This window comes from Schistocerca americana, chromosome 6, assembly GCF_021461395.2.
Source record: "Schistocerca americana isolate TAMUIC-IGC-003095 chromosome 6, iqSchAmer2.1, whole genome shotgun sequence".
In the NCBI taxonomy this organism is placed as follows: domain Eukaryota; kingdom Metazoa; phylum Arthropoda; class Insecta; order Orthoptera; family Acrididae; genus Schistocerca; species Schistocerca americana.
Window position 1 is genome coordinate 183,214,428 of NC_060124.1, and position 19,850 is coordinate 183,234,277.

The following is a 19,850-nucleotide window of genomic DNA, read 5'->3' on the forward strand; positions in this document are numbered from 1 at the left end:
GTAACAACAAGCACAGTATAAATGAAAAAAAGTGCTAACTGAAGATCTAAATATGTATTATGCCAATCCAAGAAGGGCAAAAGTTCAAACCCATATTGGAATAAATGAAAATGCTTAAAAATCTGCTGGTTGTTGTATTTCTTAATGTAATATAATCCACAGAGACGAAACTCAACAAACAGTAAAATAGATAAATTAACATCTAGTTAAATACTGCACAAAACTTAAGTTTACATTACAGACATCTGACATCACCCTATGAGATAGAATTATAAATGCACTGAAAATTTGGATATTCAGGACAGATACAGAGAGCATGTTTGCACAAAAGGTGGGTACAAACCTGTCCCTAACTTGCAATCAAGCGGACTACCTACATGGAATGACGTAGGAAGACAGCATTTTCCAATTTCTCCTAATTTTCTATACATTTCTTTATATGTGAAAGCATGTGTAAGAAACATTTAAAGCACTTTTTGTTCTTCGGCAGTCTAATTCAACGGTTTCAATTTACCTATTACAAGCACGTGTATGTATATAAAAAATGTGTATGCACATAACAAACTGGAAAGAACATCAATGAGCTCATTACTACTATGAAGCTTGAAATGGCTAAGAGAAAGGGGGCAGGGGAAATCAGAACCAAAAACATGTAAGTGGATCAGAAAATCAGTTTGCTGATGACATTATTTTCACATAAATTTAAAATTTGTCATTCTCATCCTTTAAGTGTCCACTGCTTGTGGGAAACAAAGCTAGAAATATAAACACTCATGTTGTAACCTAATACAAAGCAGACCATTAATTTGTCAGAATAAATAAATAATACAATGTTACATATTACAAGGACCTTACAATTGAAATTCCTCTGGACAGACATATTTCAATGTGCTATATTGGAGAACATTTACACTCTTCAAATAATCAAAGTTGCTCAAAGTACAAGAACTCAGTTCATTATCCTCTGACAGAAGTAACTGTTACAATATTTCAGTCCAACAGTATACTGGGACTGTAAAAAATATGTTTAAAGTAGGATTACATTGCATTCCTTTCCCCATTAACTGCAAATAAGCCACAAGTCAGAAATACAACAATAAACAAAGTAAATCATTTTGTACATGCTGCTAACAAATGGCAATATTCCACATGACTAGTGAAAGAGGCCTGAGTTAATATGATGGCTATAAGCATTGGTTACTTACAAACAAATTGACTTATAACTATGTAAACCAACAGAGTAGCCAAATTTTTATTGCTATCACTAAAGTGAGCTTTAAAGAGTTAACATGAAAGTGCATTAACTACAGTAACAAAAAAGATTACAGTCACAAACAAAGCTTAGTGTATTCACAAACATTACTTCGATGACATAATATGCCTCCAATGCAGACTCAAAGTTCTATATCATCATAATACAAGGGCAATTCTACATAATTTCACAGCAACAGCTTATGGTAGACAAAATGATAATGCATTCTTAACCAAGAGCTTTCACTGCACATACAATTTACAACTGTGTAATGAACACACCTTCAAATCTAACAGTTGGCAGCCTCAACAAGCTGGTTGTTCCATCTTCCCACCTGCTCCTGTTTCAAGCCAGGTGTCGAAGGAAACAAGTATTATGTTAATCTTTGGCATCCAAAAACCTCTCTTCCATCAGACTTACTTCATACTGGGTGTCAAAACACTGCAGTCAGTTGTGTAACTCCACATAGTTACACAACCACAAAACAGTACACCCACTAAGTGCAAAAAGCATGATTCTATGTGTATAAAAAAAGCTATGAAATTCTAACTTACAAAGCCACTAGATAACGATATTGCTTCAGTCACTTACAAAATAAGCAAATATTTACAAGCCATTAGTTCATTACAAATGAATAAAATTACATCTAAAATTAGAAAACAAGACTGCCACAATGCAGTTTTTCAGTAATCCCTGCATCAAAACTATATACAGTTTGTAGTGGTTCTTTGTACTATTCAGATCTTTTTCCAAAATACTCTGACTGAAATGGATCTAAATCTGTATTATGCAAAATGCTACTGTTAATGAGGTAATATTAATTTTATTGCATTGCTCAGAATAACCTGAGGGGAATGAAACCTCAATATGTTATGGTTTTATGACCAAACTGAAGGATCCTAGTTAAGGAAGAAATTGTTAGCTTTTGGAGAACACTGCACAAATCTTTACCCCTTACACTAAACCAAGTATTATATCCCAGTGAATGAAGAATGGGAAGAAAAAGCCATTTTACAAACATGGTAACCAAAATTCATGTAAGAGCAATTGCAAACATATTTGTATGTTCATTATCCCCTGGTATATGCTTGTAGTATGAAGGCACAACACACTCTGTAAGCAGATTTTTGTTGGGTTTAGCTCAGCTGGCATTCTACCTCTTCATGCATATTCCTTGTAACTATTTAATCGATGTACTATGGGTAATTTGTAAAATACTGTACTTTTATACCATACCAAGTCATGAAACGGAATAATATACAGTAAAACCCTAAACTAACGAACCTGCTTCTAAGGAAACCTCACTTTTAAAGAAAATTTCTGTTAGTCCTGGCGAATCTCCCATAAGAACAATGTCATTTCTACCCACTTTCAACCATGCTCTACGAAAAAGTCTGCTTTTGTGGTATAACCATGAAACATTTTGCAAACTGAAACCCAACATTTATGTAATTCCTAACATGTTCAAGTGAGTTTGATTTCTTTCCATTTCACACACACACAATTTCTTGTCATGTGGCACAGTAGATGGTAATCTATTCAACCAGCCAACATGTATGTAGATCATAGCCAATAATTCGGCTTCCTTTGTATAGATACCAGCAGATGCGTTGAAAGAATCTGCAATCTTATTTTCATGAGACTTAGCTTACATAATCTGACACCACAGTCACCGAGTCATGGCCAACAAGATATACTGAAATTATGAAGCCTGAAGTGTCTAAGTTATCAGTTTTACTTTTGTGGATTTGTGGCCAGCAAAAATAGAAAGCTGATGATTATTTATGATGTCAATGACAATCTTAAAATAAATCTTTCCGACACGGCGAAGAAATATATTCAAGAATAAGGATGCATTCTTAAATGTCAAAGCACATGATTCCTGTGGATTCAGAAAGGAAGAACATTCAATATGTCTACATTCAATCATGTGGAAAATATTATTCTTAAGTTGTTTCAAGGACTGAGAAATTGAAGCATTCCTCTTAGCAGAAACTTAGTGCATGAGAAGGCTATTGAAATCACTCTGAAGATCAGCGCTGAATATTTTAGTACATCAAAATCTATCCATTCAAAGTGTAAATGTCAAGCTCTTAGTCAAAGAAAGTGTATACTATTGGAAGAACATTATGTCGCCAGGACTGATACATGCTTCTGAGCCCACAGCATTGATGAAACTGGTGCCTTTTTATAATTTACTTCTTGCAATATTATATTCCATTAAGGGAGAAAAATGCCATGGAGGTAAAAAGTAAAGAAAGGATTATGACACTATTGTGTGTAAGTAGTGATGAAAGTTAAAAACTGCCTTCATTACTTTTCTGGGTGTAGATGCCACGATGGGTGCTGCAGGAAGGAAAATTTACTTATTATTGACCTATGTTTTGTACATACCAAGGAAACAATTTCAGAGGAATGTAAATGTTGTGTTTCTAAGTCCGAACTACCCAAGTCATCCGCAGCCTCTGTACCTAGGCATAATATACTCTATTAAAACCAAATACAGAATAGCAGTTGTGTAGAAGCCAATTTTATTCCTTGAAAGTAAGGAACTCATGAGACTTGGCACCATACAGGTTATGCGTATGTTTGTTGCTGCCTGGAATTCTGTGACATAACAGATTGTGTTAAATTGTTTCACAGAGGCTTCCTGTGGTACATAAGTTGCTGTTTAAGATGACAGTGTTCTAGAAGAAGCATGGAATAGGAAAACTGGTATTTCTGAAAATGCAACATCATAGGACATTGTCGTGATGACAGCATCCCGGCTCCCAAACCCGAGACTGATGCAAGTAAAATGTTTGTAAGGTAACACAGATAGGAACTGGCAGTGGGAATAATGAGGATGATGATGATTTAAGAAGACGAAGAAGAAGAAACTAGTGTGTTGCATCAACTTTCACTGCTGCTGTGCAAGGAACTGATACTCCCAGAAATTTCTTTTTCTCTTTTAACCTAGATGGATCTATTCTACCTTATATCAACCAGTTGGAGTACAACTTCTTTCACTATAATATGCTGGAAGGACAGAAGAAACAAGACTTGTTAATTTTAAAGAAAATGAAAGATGTGTTTGTGAAAAGTGTAATAATTATATATTTACTGGATTTATATCTGTAGCATAGGATACTGGTAATTCCGTGATTAAAAAGCATTCCGTATACTTTGGCAAAACCCCCATTTAAGGATAAATATTTGAGTGACCAGAGATTCGTTAAAGAGGGATTTTACTGTGATAGTTGTGCAAGTAATCTTCCAATTCGAAGTTTTTCCAGACTTCTGGCAACATCTCTTATAGTTATATCAAAGGAAAGAATTTTATTGTATCATACTGACACTTAGACAATTAATTCCAACACCACCTGCAGTAACAAAATTATTTCCAAATGGTGGTTCCACAGGTAAGTACTGTCTACATGGACAAAGTTGCTACTTGCACTTTTTTAATATCTTAAAAATAATTTTCAGCTACACACTAGATGTCATACATTTCCCTGGGTCAGATTGTATAATTCAGCAATTTTGTTTTATTAAAACACCAAGAATGAGAACAGACAAACTTAACAGCATGTAAACTGACTAAAGGGAACTGCATCACATTAAGTTTATCAGCAATTACACTGATCAGCACAAAGATGTCTTACAAGGCACATAAATGTACTACCCGAATTGGGACAAACGAAAATGACTGAGCAATCTGAACAATTTTTGAAGAAAAATTATATCGACAATTAAAATGATATTTGTTTAGTAATGATCAACTTATTGTGTATCTGAACAGATGACAGGGTCACTTAAGACCGAGTATGTATTGATACAAAATATTCAAATAGATGATTCCCACAAGGAATAGGCAACTGTATCGATCATCTTGTATCCTTAACAGTACATGAATAAATAACTAGATCCTATTTCTTATTTAAGCTTTAGAATCTTTACCTGGAATTACAGGCTAACAAGATTGTGTGTGTTAAAACTCTCACTTCACCTACAGAACTTCCAGAACTATATTTATAGTCTGAATGAACGTCATCTTGCAATTGGCTAACATTCCTTCTTACAATAAAAATTACTTCAATAAACATTCTCAAGGTGTTGACGGTTTCTGTATCATCCTGTGACAATATTAAATTCACATGCATTACTACTATATTATGCCCACTTCCCCAAATCTCACACATACAAAAATTTACATTAACCACATAAAAATTTATGCCATTCTTTAACAGCTAGTGTACTACTTTGAAACACTTCCCTTCTGTAATATTCATGGGAAACCACACATTTTTTCCCAAATTGCTCAAGTCATTTCAATGTCTCCAAAATAAAGAACATTTGTAATAGTAAACATTTCATAATGTTCGGCACAGTTATATTTATTTTGTTGCAAACTGGCTTTTGGCTAGTCGTTTTACCTTTACCTAATAAGTCCAAAGCTAGTTCGACACCAAATAAATACACTTTTCCAGAACATTAGTAACTTTTTCCTATTTAATGTTACGTTTTGCTAAACACCAACAGAAAATTCAGTTGATGTTAATAAAATTTGTAGTCAATACTACAAAAGAAAACATAGGAAGAACAACATAACGGAGAAGAAAATTAAAAGTAGTTATTTCACATGTCAAACTTTTTTTCCTGCTTCCCACACATCTGGGCCTACCATAAATCTTCAACAAAGTAATATAAATTTTTCTGTAGTAATAAAAAAGCTAGGGTGATGAGGCAAAGTTACATCTGATGAAGATTTATGGTATATATCTAATGAAGTAACGATGTTCTGAAAAACACTGTTGGGGGTATAAAAACAGCAAGTTTGCTATGATGGTATTCACCAGGTAAACCTCAATACTGCATCCTGTAAAATGGGATGTTTCATTCATTAACTTTACAACACTTCACCCAACTTTGTAAATCATTGTGCTTATGCTTAAACTAATTGTATAATTTCTACTGAAGAATGTAAGACATATTATATACTTCACAGACTTCTTTTTTTTAAGGCAAATTTAACCTTCAAAACTAAACCATAAAAATATACCATTAATGAGATAATCTTAGATTTTTTTTAATGGATACCAGTAACCATCAGAAGTTTGACAAAGAACTTGTCATGGTGGGTTGACGGGAGTGTTAGGTGGGGGGAGTTAATGACACATGCTAATATGTTGATACCCTGAATGTGTTCCTTATCCTTCTCAACAGGGCACACACATGCAGCTTATTAATATATTATTTGTCTGTGTAATAATATTAATTGGGAAACCACAGAGCTTGTAAGAGGCATGAAAAATCTAAAAATAACTTACAAAAAACTACGAAGTACAACTTCTGTTCATCTGTTTATATGATTTTACTTCTAAGAAAATAATCATGTAAACTGCTCTAGACAGAATGAACAAAACAAGAATAAATAACATCAAAGGAACACATCTAACAACATAAAGATTAAATCTTTTCAATTTTCTTTATATAACAAGAAATATATTCTCTTAACATAAGAAAATAGCACTTCCAAGTTCTGCTGTATTACTTGCTCTCTAATCCTGGTGGCTGAAATAATGAGATGCATCTCCACGGCAGATGGGACACGTTCTGTTGGACTGAAAATAGAACCGAAAAACAGTTACATGCAAGTACTACTGTATTTGTAGGCAGAGTCATGTAAACAATATCTCTGACAGATGTAAAAGGCAAAACAAGTATATTTTTGAAAAACAGATTCTCTCAATCTTTCTGGTGTTAACAAATGTCTTGACTTAAGTGCTAAAATGTGGGATGTTTTCAAATTATTTGTGCATGTGCACGTGTCCACATGTCCGCCCTCCCTCTCTTTCCTCCACCCACAAACGTACAACATTAGAGAAAATATAAACGAATATTGTAAATGGGAACCATCAAGTGTCATAAAAGAGTATGAAAAATAGAAAACTGCTGTTATACGAGAGAAACGAAACAGAGTTGGAAGAACAAAAACCACGGCATATTAAATCAGAGAAACAACAGTACAAGGAGAGAAATGGAATTTTAGAATGTGAAGAAAGAATAAGTTTCCGGGTAGGAGAAATGTACTGGCAGAAGTGAAGCTGTGAGGACGGGGTGGGAGTCGTGCTCGGGTAGCTCAGAGGTAGAGCACTTGGCTGCAAAAGGCAAAGGTCTCGAGTTTGAGTCTCTGTCCAGCACACAGTTCTAATCTGCCAGGAAGTTTCCAGAATAAATTTTTCCTTCTGCAAGTACAAACTTAATTATGTATATAGATATTTCATTGATACTGACAAGATATTGGTCCTGTCGACTCAAGACTTTTGAGAATGTTTTAAGTTTTCATTTTTTGTGTAATTTTGCATTTGCTACTGTAATTCTTGAGAAAATGAGGGTCTTGACAGACTAACAGCCAGATAACAAATGACAAAAAGGTATATAATTACAAATTAAAAATTTTCAAATTTTTTCCGTTAGTTTAGCAGTGAAACCTTGCTTCTTGCCAAATTTCATGATTCTAGGCCAACAGGAAATATCCTATAGTTTCTGATGAGCGAGTCTGTGAATTTCAAAATATGGGACATAAACGGTTGTATCTGTTGATTGCACTAACTTATGAACCTAAATTTTTCACACTCAAAGGAATAATAGACCTTGATATGTGACAAATTTCAACTTGAGATGTCTAGCCATTCCTGACAGAAAGGGGTCTTAACAGGGAGACAACAAGTAACAATGCAGTTAGATTCCTTCTAGCTGTTGCGTTTTTCTTCCACACAAAATAATTACTATTACTATTATTACCATTATTATTATTATTATTACTATTCTTTTCCAAATTCCATATTATCTTTAATACTGTCATTTACGTGGCATGCACACAATACTTAAATATCTAAAATATTAACTCAGGGCTTATCCAACTTATTTTATTACCTATTAAATTCCTTTGGTTATCAGGAGTTAATGAGCTAGCTGGTTTGCCTGAAAATGATAAAATATCAGGAATTTCTAATTTCACTATCATGCACACGACTGATTACTGTCTTTCTGTTGTGACAACACACTTTTATCTTACGTGACAGTACACTTTCCCTTGGGAGTTTTAAAACTTATCAGTCCATTGAATGGTAAAGATTTTATACACCGGCGTAGAATGTGAAGTTTCGTATTATGAAAGTGTAAATATGAATTCCACCAAACACACCACATTAGTATGCGAACTGAGATTGTGATGTGCTTTTCTCAGTTGATCATAGTTCATGTCACGTGATCTCGCCATCCATTACAGCAGATATTCAGAGCATATGAAGATTGGTGTAGTTAGCCAATACCAACCTCATTACAAAGTAGTGCGAACACACAAATAGGAAAAGTTAATGTTTTAAATTAATACACCTAGAGCACAGCAACAAGCAAAGCTAAGATTCCACATATAATATTGGTGGGCGTGTGTGTGTGTGTGTGTGTGTGTGTGTGTGTGAGTGTGTGTGTGTTTTACCCTTTCAGATACATGAAACTTAAATGTGCAGCTACAATTTTAAATAATTACATAAATGTCGGATCTTCTGGAAAAAAAAAAGAAAAAGAAAAAAAAGAAAAAAAAGAAAGAAAAGAAAAAAAGAAAAAAAAAACAACAACAAACAAACAAACAAACAAACAACAACAATCACTGTGACTGAAGAAAATCATCATACATTCTCACATTTAAAATGCCTTGGAGTCAAATATAGTTTAACACAGAGGAGATATTGCCATTGTGGAGGATTGAGGTGTTGAAGCACTTGGTTATGGATGGAGTCAGTGCCAAGAGCTGAATCATGAGAAGAGAGGGCCAGAAGAAACTCCCATTCAGTAAAAGGCTCCTTGTATGATTCTGCCTAGCAATGGGTAAAACATAAGCAGGAAGCTTCAGCCCACTGTTTCCTGTGAAAGAAGGCAGCCAGATAGGGGGCTGTCGCCAATACCGTTGCAAAATGGGTCACTAGGTGTTCTGCGAGAACTGATGGCCACCTGGTAGGACAAGGCCTGGAATAGAAGACTGCCGCAACAACCTTGGAGGGTGCAGAGTGTAGCCCACACCCGTGACAAAAGGGCAGAAGAACCTAGAGAGGAGATAATGTGTTCCCAACACACTCGTTTGCTCTATTTGATTAAGTAACAGGCTTTGCCATGAAGAAGTTTAAAGGTAATAAGACCAGTGGAGGACGGATGCCACTTGAGAGGTTGCAAGGCATTTACAACTATCACGGATAGTGGTGTCAATAGCTCTGCTCCACCACGGAATTGGCCAACGGTGAATGGGGCCTGTCACGTGGGGATTGGGAATGCCGGCAGTGTGGATTATCTTATCAGATAGATCACGGACGATTTTGTCAATACAACCCAACAAAGAATGGTGGAAACATGACCTGGAAGGTATATAGAGGCCAACCAGCAAGGTGTAAAGCCCAGTGGGAAAACCTGGTTTTCAGTAAGAGGGAAGGGAATGACAGAATCCATGGAAAGTCGTCACTAACACACACATTATTATGTGGCGACCACTGTAAAGAAACAAGAAGGGGAGGGGATAAGAGCGGTAGGGGAAGAGAGTGAAAGATCAATGCAGAAAAAGTGGTATATGCTGCACTAAAATACGTAGGGAAACAATCATTAAGAAGGCACAGGTCGTGTCCAAAAGAAATTGGTCAATGAGGAGCCCCTGATTAGCACTGCCCCACAAAGTGTGATGGGCTTAAAATCCCCGAGGAGGGGGAAGGGAGCAGGGAGTTGCTGAAGGAGGGCAGTTTATGGTAGCAAGGACTGTCATGAGGGAGATAGAGAATGCAAACTGGATTTGCAGAGTCCAAGTGGACCCGAACAGCACATGCTTCCAATTTGGTACAAAGTGGGACCCGTGTACTAACAATATCTGTACGGCCAAACGTGCACACGCCATCCAGAGGCCTCAAAGGGCCGACCTGGTACTGACAAAGTACGAAACCCACGAAGGGTTGCTGAGTGAACATCAGAAAAATGAGATTCCTGGAGAGCAGGGCACAAGCTGCCGAGTAAAAGACAATAAGGGCTTGCAACTCTGGGAGTCGACGGTAGTATCCATTACAGTTCCCCGAACAATCACAGAGACGGCATCCAAATGGGAGAGCAATGGGCTGAAGCCAATCATGCTGTCGGGTCACTATCTGTCACCAACAATGATTGAGGTGACATTCATTCACAAATAAGATGTCGGACTCATATTGTGAGGGGAGGTATGGACGTCTTGGGGCACAGTGGGAGCCTTCTCCTTCTCCTTCTCCTCCTCCTCCTCTTTCACAGGTTGAGGACATGGTACAGATGAAAGCAGACTTCTGCAAGATTGAACTGAATGAGAGTGAGCAACCTTGGTGCGCACAGACTGTGTGTGTGCTATGGGCGAGTTGTAGCAGGCCTCCAGCCCGAGAGAAGCTTGGGGAGGGGTCCCAGGAGGGAGCCCCTTCTCCGGTAGGTCCTGAAGAAGGGGGGCACTTCTTTGGCTGGGAAGCGGGAGCGGCGCTCATAGGGGAGGGCGTGGGAACTGCAGGGGATGGAGAGAGGAGAGGGGAGTTGGCACTGTAGTGAGGAACAGGGAGGAAGGGTAAAGAGCATAACTGAGGCAAAAGTAGAGGTTATAGACATGGGGTGGAGTCTGTCGTATATTTGAGGAGCCTCAGCGTATGACAGACGATTCATGGATTTATACTCTCTTGTTATCTTCTTTTCTCTTTTGTAAGCCGGGTGATCCGGTAAGCATGGGGAGTGACGGTTGTGACAATTTACACACATGGGTGGTGGAACACAGGCTAACTCATGGAGTGGGTGTCCACAGTCAACACGTAGAGGGTCTGCTGTACATCAGGAAGACATGTGCCCAGAACACAAGCACTGAAAGCACCTCAAGTGTGGCAAGACATACAGCTGCACATTACACCACTAACACACAACCTTGACTTCTAAAAAAATAATGGCTCTGAGCACTATGGGACTTAACACCTGTGGTCATCAGTCCCCTAGAACTTAGAACTAATTAAACCTAACTAACCTAAGGAAATCACACACATCCATGCCCGAGGCAGGATTCGAACCTGCGACCGTAGCAGTCGCGCGGTTCCGGACCGAGCGCCTAAAACCGCTAGACCACCGCGGCCGGCCTTGACTTCTCTGGAGGGTATTGTAAACACCTATTTTGTATCTGCATAGATATTTCTATGTCAATTTGTCATATTGCTTAGGTAAAATGTTGCAGGTTATGGAAATTCTTTGACTTTTTACACGTATTAGTTATGTGAACTTTTGAATGGTGTTTAAATTATGCATGCGAATTTAAATAGCTACTGAAATGATTGTTATATACTGTACTGTAAATGATTAGGGAACATAGTGTTGAATGTAGAAGATGTGGGGAAGCCCCGCAGCTACGGAAGTAGCCTGGCGGAGTGGAAAAGGCGTGGTTGGCGCACAAGTGGTAACTTGTCCTTTGTGACGAGTAAAGAGTCTGGGCTGAGCAGTACTGTTGTTAACATCTTGTTAGCAGTAGCGGATAATTGTGGCTCATAATCCTAGAGTTTTGAGGCCAGAAGAGCTTAAGGGCGTATTTATGGGTCTTGGATGCTGCATTTGGTGATACCATTATCATGGCATGGTTTTTGGCCCTATAAAAATATAATTCTGATGCCAAGAAGATCAGTAATAGGGCTAGGCCAACAGTATTGTTATGACTGGATCGCCGCCAGGTTAATAGCCACTGCAAATTGCGCCACCAGTCCACCAGCCTTCCACTAAATTGTTAATATTTCGCACTCTGTAAATGGACCAGGAATTTGTGAAATTTGGTTGATTTTAATAATAACCGTGGTATTGCTAAAAAACTGTCTTACACTCAAGATTATCCCAAATCACAGACCTGGACAGGAATCCTGTCCTAGTGAATTTTATTCAGAGTGCCCTACTTTATTATGAGAAAGTAGTTAAATTTGATGTGTTGTTAGTTCACAGCCAATTATATTTCTGAAGTATGAAGACTGTTTATGAAAGCACATTTGTTATTTAAAGAGTTCTAGTTTGTTGTCCTTTACTTAATTATTAATAAGAATAATTGCCATTTCTCACACATACTGGTGTAGTTTCGTTAATGAGCATCGTTCTTCAAACTATGAAAGTTTAAGGGCCCTCAGGTACAAGGCTAGTTATTTAATGAAGCAATGCAAAGGTTCCTTCAGACCAAGTGTTGTTAGATTTTCATTCTGTTTAGTTGCTTCAAACTGAATTTAAGAAAGAACTCTTCATTGTGTTACCTATTCTAATGCAAGTTGGTTAATGCACAGGCACAGAGACCCTGTACTAAGCAACGAAGTTACAGAGTACGATCATTAGCAGACCCCCTGATTAAAATTCAGAATCATTTCAAGCTTTTCCCTGATCAGTATTGCTACTAGTGAAACGCGTGTCAGTAATTAGTTTTATAAACTGTCGCACCTAGTTCATTTAAGGTATGTGTTAAGCATATGTCGCACTTTACTATCTCCTTGGCCTTTTGTTTGTCTGACTTACTAGTTAGTAGCACATGTATCTGCAAGGTTTGGTTACTGTGTTGTAGTGTGAACAGGTATAAAGAAAGAGTTTAGGGTGTGTGTCAAGGATGGCTAGGTTGGTCTCAGCACTGCCTTCTGCTTTATTATATAGCTTGACACACGAATGCCTAATAAGGCTGGCGACCAGTTTTAATATGTAATGTTAAAACTTAGTTTTGTGCTGGGAGGACATCTGTTCCTGCCCCACTGTTTACTGTTGTTTATACTCTGAAGGAATGTTTCGGAAATGAATCCTGGTTTGATCGATCTGTTTCCACTAGGCTGTCTCACGGTCATAACTTTCAGAAATTCCTCGCAGAGGTATAATGTTATTATCGATTACTGTTTTAAGGTGCTCGATGGTACCGTTATAGTATCTCCCTCTTAAGCCAGAATAAAGGTGCCAGTATCAGTGCAGTTCTCCTTATGAGTGTTTGACACACATCGGACAAAACGAATGCCCCATCGTTCCAGATTAGCCTGGATTTCCTCATCAGCCTGAAGCATGATGTCCCTGGACCACATTCATAGGCTGGTGAGGTGTAGGAAACAATAAGATGTCACCAAGATGGTGAAAAGCACAAAGAGCTACAGACTGGACGGCAGAAGCAGCTTTAATCAACAGGGAACCCAACCGTATCTTACCGAGAGATTCCGCTTCGACAAACTTGTCTTCGATATTTTCCACAAAATATAGTGGCTTTGTGGCAGTGAATGTGTTTCCATCTGACCTAGTACACACCGTGTAGCGGAGAAAGTGTTTCACTTGAAGTCGACGAGTCTTGCCCTTCTCCCAGAGTGTAGCCAGTGATGGGAAGGCCGCAGAGTCATAAGAAACAGCATTCACTGATCCATTACCACTCAAAGAGACTGCCAGATTTTTGGAGTTTGGTACACTTCATGGGCAAAGCATTCGCCCTGATACCACCCACTCTGACAGGGGCTCTCCTCATGGGCACCACCCAGCCACAGCAAGGGCCTTCTGGCAAGGTGGCACTGCAGGGAGTTCCGATGATCCAAAATGACTAGCAACCACTCCTAGGCATACGCAGGAGGGCGGGGGGGACAGTTCAGGTATCAGAAGTTTTATTCTTGTGATGTCAGGGGCCTCAGCCGGATGGGTACATAACAGCCAAACCACACAGACCAGCTACATGTGCTAGTGAACTAGCGGGTCGGAGGGGGTGGGGGGAGGGGGCTGCGTGGCAGGGAAGGAAAGGAAGAGAGGAATCCACGCCGTACTTTTAGGGAGGGAGTTCTTCCCCAAATGGCTCACACTACAGACAGAAAATTTAGATGTGGAGGTCAAACCCCAAAGGGGCACCAAAACGCCCAAGAGGATGAAAGAGAAAAAGCAAAGGAAACAAAACCGCAAGGGATACAGGAAACCAGGTGAGTAGCCATTGTGAGAGGGGAAGGAAGGAAGGGCGGGGGGGGGGGGGGGGGGGGGGGGGGGGGGGGGGGGGGGGGGAGGGACACAGGAAGGAAATACAGCACAGGAAGGAAGAATGAGCTGCAATAAGTTGAGGCCCCATGGGCACCACACACAAACTCCCAAACAACCTGTGAGCCCCCTGGGGGTATATAAGTCATATTTTATATTTATTCCTGGAATAGAATATAAAGTCTTGTGGGAAGTTACAATCATAAAACACTGTGTGTGCCAGTCTCTAATTTACTGAAGAACGGTGTTCCGTAAATTTTAGATGTGATAAGAAATAATGTCAAGCCTAGAGGAGGTACGACACAAGTGTTGAAACATGTCTTGTGATTGAAAAACATTTTGTTTCACAGAAGACAGAATTGTAAAATTCAATTAAGCTGTTGATATATTTGAAACAAAATGTTTTATTTTATACTACTGACCAAATTTGTCTGATTAGTCATCCTCAAGAGAACATTTATGTAGGTTCATGCGTATATAGCATTAAGATATCCCACATTACGTCATAAAAGAAACAGGACATCAGAATATTCGAAGAACTTCGAAGTTTCAAAAACCACACTAAAATTCATAATTCGGCTTAAAGTGCACATTTTTACTTCCAGGTTCACACTAAAGTATGCCCCTACTTGCTATTACACTTTTCAGTGTAGTTTTTGGGAAGCCAATGTTCTTGGAGTGACATTACTGTATTATCTCTTGTTTTAAGTTCTTTATTATGGCACTATGCCGTTTGTGCCAGAAGATGAAAACATGCACTTTAAATTCAGTGAACAGTTGAAACTAGCCAACAGTGTAGAATGAAACCATTTCAAATAAACTGGCTGCCTCTGCGGGAAAGATTAATAAAAGCCGAATTTCTTTAAGAAACTGACAAATGTAACTTCATTATTCTGCAAGACAATTAATCCTCGACTGTCAATAACATGTAAATAAAATAAAATCAGGAAACAAACTAATAACATATTTTAGTCTTGTTTAGTTATGTAATGTATTTTTAACTTGATAGCTCCCATCCTCAAAACTCCCTTTTGTTTTCATTTGATGTGTGAGCTGCGAATGAAAAATCGTGAAACGTAAACATGAGTCATGTGGAGACTAACTCCTGCTACTGCTTACAGAGCTAACAGCCACACTTCAAGTAGCTAGAAGCAGGATAAGAATCTGCTCATATGCAACTTCAGCTCTGCTCATGCACGAGTCCACTGGCACCCGATTGAACGAAACTAATGTGAACAGTTGTGACACCGTGCTCATTGAAAGCCGTTTGTTGTTAGGAAGTACTGCATAGTTTTTGTTGTGAGGCCCTTGACACATTTTGCTGTCTGTAGACACTTATGTGTGCACTATTGTCATAAATGGCGCACTTTCTTTGCAATTTACGATTAATTTTGGTGTTCCTCTCTCATTTAAGTTTTATTGTTGCAGAATTATTCTGCAGAAATGGGCTAAAGGAAACTCCTTTGTTAGGATATCAGTTCTTATCAGTCAAAATTACAAAAAATTAACTGAAAACTAAACCAATGAAAAATCCTGGAATTCTAAAAAATTCCCTGGTTTTTCCTGGACTTTCCAGGGTGCATACAACTTTATAAAGCATTTACACAACCAATGACGAAAATATGTAAGCAACACTTGCACTCCTTTAATTCTAGGGTGATTAACATCCTTAGTTAAAACATTGTTACTACAACAGAATCTCAAAGGTAGGCAAATTATCCAGCATAGTTCAAGAGAAATTACAACTATTTCTGAATGTTGTTGTTAAAATGACTCTCCATTCAGTTACTTCATGAATGTAAACATTCAATTGTAATTAGTGAAAATCAAGTAAACAACAATCGCTAACTTCATTTTCTATTATTATATACTTGTTGCAAATCATTTTAAGCCAGACAGTTCAGTCAAAATGTCAAGTCTGTAGAAGGTTATAAGAAGTACAAGATCTTTGTCCACAAAGACTAGGAAATGTATTATAATGTATGGAAAGTTCGACTGAGGACAATGTAGGAAGACAGGCGCGAGCGTGTGTGTGCATACAAGTACAAGCTGCAGGTCAGAAAATGTATCGTGCCTTACCTAAATTGTGTGCCCAGTAGTCTGTTCACCGATTTGTTGACTGTTTAAACAATTAATTGGACAGTGTCATATTTCAATAATTCCCATTGTGAAAATAGGATCAGACTGCGAACTACATTCATTGCCGAATGATAATTACTGTGCACAATGTGTTCATACCTATTTGAATGCTGACTAAGAGAGAGAGTGTTTCAAGAGCACAAGTCTGTGACTGTAATAAATGTATGTTCACCACACATGGAACTCTCGTGAATAGTTACTTCAGCGTTAGACTGCAGCACTCGAGCAGCTTTACAGGATAGTAAGTGGCTATCTATTGAGCTATACAGTAATTATAAGAGAGATGGCCATGAACAGTAGTTTATTCAACATGTAAGTACAAGTAAGTGTTTTAACTGCAAATTTCTTGCGTGGACTACATTATTATTATTATTATTATTATTATTATTATTATTATTATTATTATTATTAGTGTAATGTCTCTACCACCAACTTTTCAGACAGATTTGACAGAAATGCAGCTACCGAGGACTAATCTGTACAGCTAATGGGTAAATTACAAACAAAGCGAACCTATAAGGGTAAGGGTTCTATTTCTACCGATCGAGGTAGAGGACCCTAATGACATAATTTAAAGCAGATTTTACTGTACACTGAGCTGCTATATTAAAAGTTTACAGGAAAAAATCTGCTTATTGCACCTGCAAAATGCAAATATCAAATTAAATAATTGCATTATTATTTCTTTCCTTTCTCAGACATTATATCTGGTTAAAAATGGAAAGTGACGCAGCCCTTGATCAAGCGTGACTTCCTTTTAACTGCACGGTATATGTTACATTGCATTTAGGAAATTTCGGGTAATTTAACATGTATCAATAATTACAGATTTCTGTAGTTGTATATATACGTTTGGATGTAGCTGTATTGCATTGATGTACTGGTGGATATTGTGTGGTATGACTCCTGTAGTTAATAGTATAATTGGTATGATGTCAACTTTATCCTGATGCCACATGTCTGACTTCCTCAGCCAGTTGGATGTATTTTTCAATTTTTTCCTCCTGTTTTCTTCTGTATGTTTGTTGTATTGGGTATGGATATTTCGATTAGTTGTGTTAATTTCTTCTTTTTATTGGTGAGTATGATGTCAGGTTTTTTATGTGGTGTTGTTTTATCTGATATAATGGTTCTGTTCCAGTATAATTTGTATTCATCATACTCCAGTACATTTTGTGGTTCATACTTGTATGTGGGAACGTGTTGTTTTATTAGTTTATGTTGTATGGCAAGTTGTTGATGTATTATTTTTGCTACATTGTCATGTCTTCTGGGGTATTCTGTATTTGCTAGTATTGTACATCCACTTGTGATGTGATCTACTGTTTCTACTTGTTATTTGCAAAGTTTGCATCTATCTGTTGTGGTATTGGGATCTTTAATAATATACTTGCTGTAATATCTGGTGTTTATTGTTTGATCCTGTATTGCAATCATGAATCCTTCCGTCTCACTGTATACGTTGCCTTTTCTTAGCCATGTGTTGGACGTGTCTTGATCGATGTGTGGCTGTGTTAGATGATACGGGTGCCTGACATATAATGTTTTCTTTTTCCAATTTACTTTCTTCGTATCTGTTGATGTTATGTGATCTAAAGGGTTGTAGAAGTGGTTATGAAATTGCAATGGTGTAGCCGATGTATTTATATGAGTGATTGCTTTGTGTATTTTATTATTATTATTATTATTATTATTGTGTGCGCACACTGCTGTGTCAAACTGAAACCACGATTATTATTCACGTCACTGAAGTACTCAGATTATACAATACTGGGGTAATTAAATTATTTTGCATTCAGTAAAAAAAAGGGGGGGGGGAGAAGGAAGACAGCTGGATAAAATATTTCTATTATCCTCTTCAAGTTTAGTTCATCAGAACATGGTAACCACACGTATAATGAAAATGTTAAACTACAGGAAAGTAGGATGATTCTGAAACTTTCTAGTTTTATCATCAAACTGACACAGTGTAAATTAGATATGCAGGACCAATTATGTTATGATATGATAACCATGCAATAAGTGTTCACAAAAGGAGTCCTGTTATCAGTAGTGAGTCAAGTAGCTTTCCAAACAGTTTGTATAATTCAAAATCTAAGTATTGCCTCTGTCCTTTACGTTAATCAAGGAACTGATCGGACAAAATTCTCCAAAACACACTCGGTAACTTAATTGATACAGTGGGGTACCAATAATTTAAAACCTTCGGTTATCTTCCCAGCTACAACTTTTATGTCTAGTGGCTTAAGGAGACAAGCAAATCAACATTTTAAAGCAAAAGAGGAGTTTCTAAAATAGGGATAAAATGCATTTATAAGCAAGACAAATCCATTAAGAATCAAAGAACTTTCATCTAATGGAATGCCGAAGGATAATGTTTAATTATTTAAAAAACATGACAAAGCAATTTAATATTTCTGTTTGCATTATGATCCGATTTCTATTCAAACACTTAAACAATACTTTTATATGTTAAGTAATGCAACATTGAATAACGTAGACTTGGTACCTTCAGCCACTTGTCAACACACTTTGCGTGGAACTCATGTGAACAAGGAAGAACTCTAAGCATCTGCCTGGCTTCAAAATCACACATGCATACAACACATGACGTCTGGTCACCATGGTGTGTGTCTGCGTTGAACCTGAGACAGGAAGAAAACTACTACTACCATATGCACCAATTTAAATAGTAAAAGACAATGAAGATATTATGTTGTCTCAATGATACTTAATTTCATTTATAGGATGCTACAATGATTAATAATGTGTACTCAAATTTTCCAACACATTTGCTCACAAAAAGAAGTAAATATGAAATAACATAAGAACATCTTTTTGCATGCATATCACACACAAGTTTAAGAAAAAATGATTTCTCATGTTTTTGTTAATTATTGTCAGACTGACTGCCAAAAGAGACACACAGAAATCTCACTTGGGTTTTACATTTCACACACACTGCTTTGAATTCAGTATGCTGAAAGGCAAATAAAATTTAATTTTCTTATACTTTTGAGGAATATGAAATCAATATACACATGCCTTCCGTAAGGGCTGCATTATCAAAAGTCCCGCTCATCAGATTTTCATTGTCATCAGTAGGTTAAGTGCGATTACATGTTAAAAGTGTACAATAATCATGCTTTGTTCTTATAACTGCAAGATAAATTTTACTAGAAGTTACACATTTACAGGAGTTTTTAATTTTATTTATTCACTTTCCTTCAACTTTTACCAACTCTGAAGTAAAACATTAACTAACAGATATTTTTAATGTTGTTCTTCCAACAATATTTTTTCACAAATACTATTACCCGCTGTCTTTCTTGAGGAAATAGTTTTAAAGATTCATTACCTGGCATAGTTCAATCAATATTAGCTAAATGATCCCATTTGTTAGTGGTGAAGTACTTCCTGTTTCTGGCTACTGTATAGCACTCGA

General features: G+C 37.4%; 1 protein-coding gene across 5 annotated transcripts in view; it reads right to left on the reverse strand.

The window, feature by feature from the left end:
• Positions 1-6,127: 6,127 nt before the first annotated feature.
• The window catches only part of LOC124619249 (RING finger protein 44-like), a 120,098-nt gene continuing 106,375 nt past the window's right edge, over positions 6,128-19,850 (reverse strand). For 3 of the 5 annotated variants that reach the window (XM_047145508.1, XM_047145505.1, XM_047145507.1), the window contains exons 13-14: positions 18,915-19,050; positions 6,130-6,855 (exon numbers count right to left, since the gene is read on the reverse strand). In XM_047145508.1, the coding sequence (XP_047001464.1) occupies positions 6,793-6,855; positions 18,915-19,050 (199 nt within the window). In that variant the 3' untranslated portion in view covers positions 6,130-6,792. Of the gene's footprint in view, positions 6,856-18,914; positions 19,051-19,850 lie in introns of all 5 variants that reach the window. The other 2 variants (XM_047145509.1, XM_047145506.1) reach the window with 2 other exon arrangements.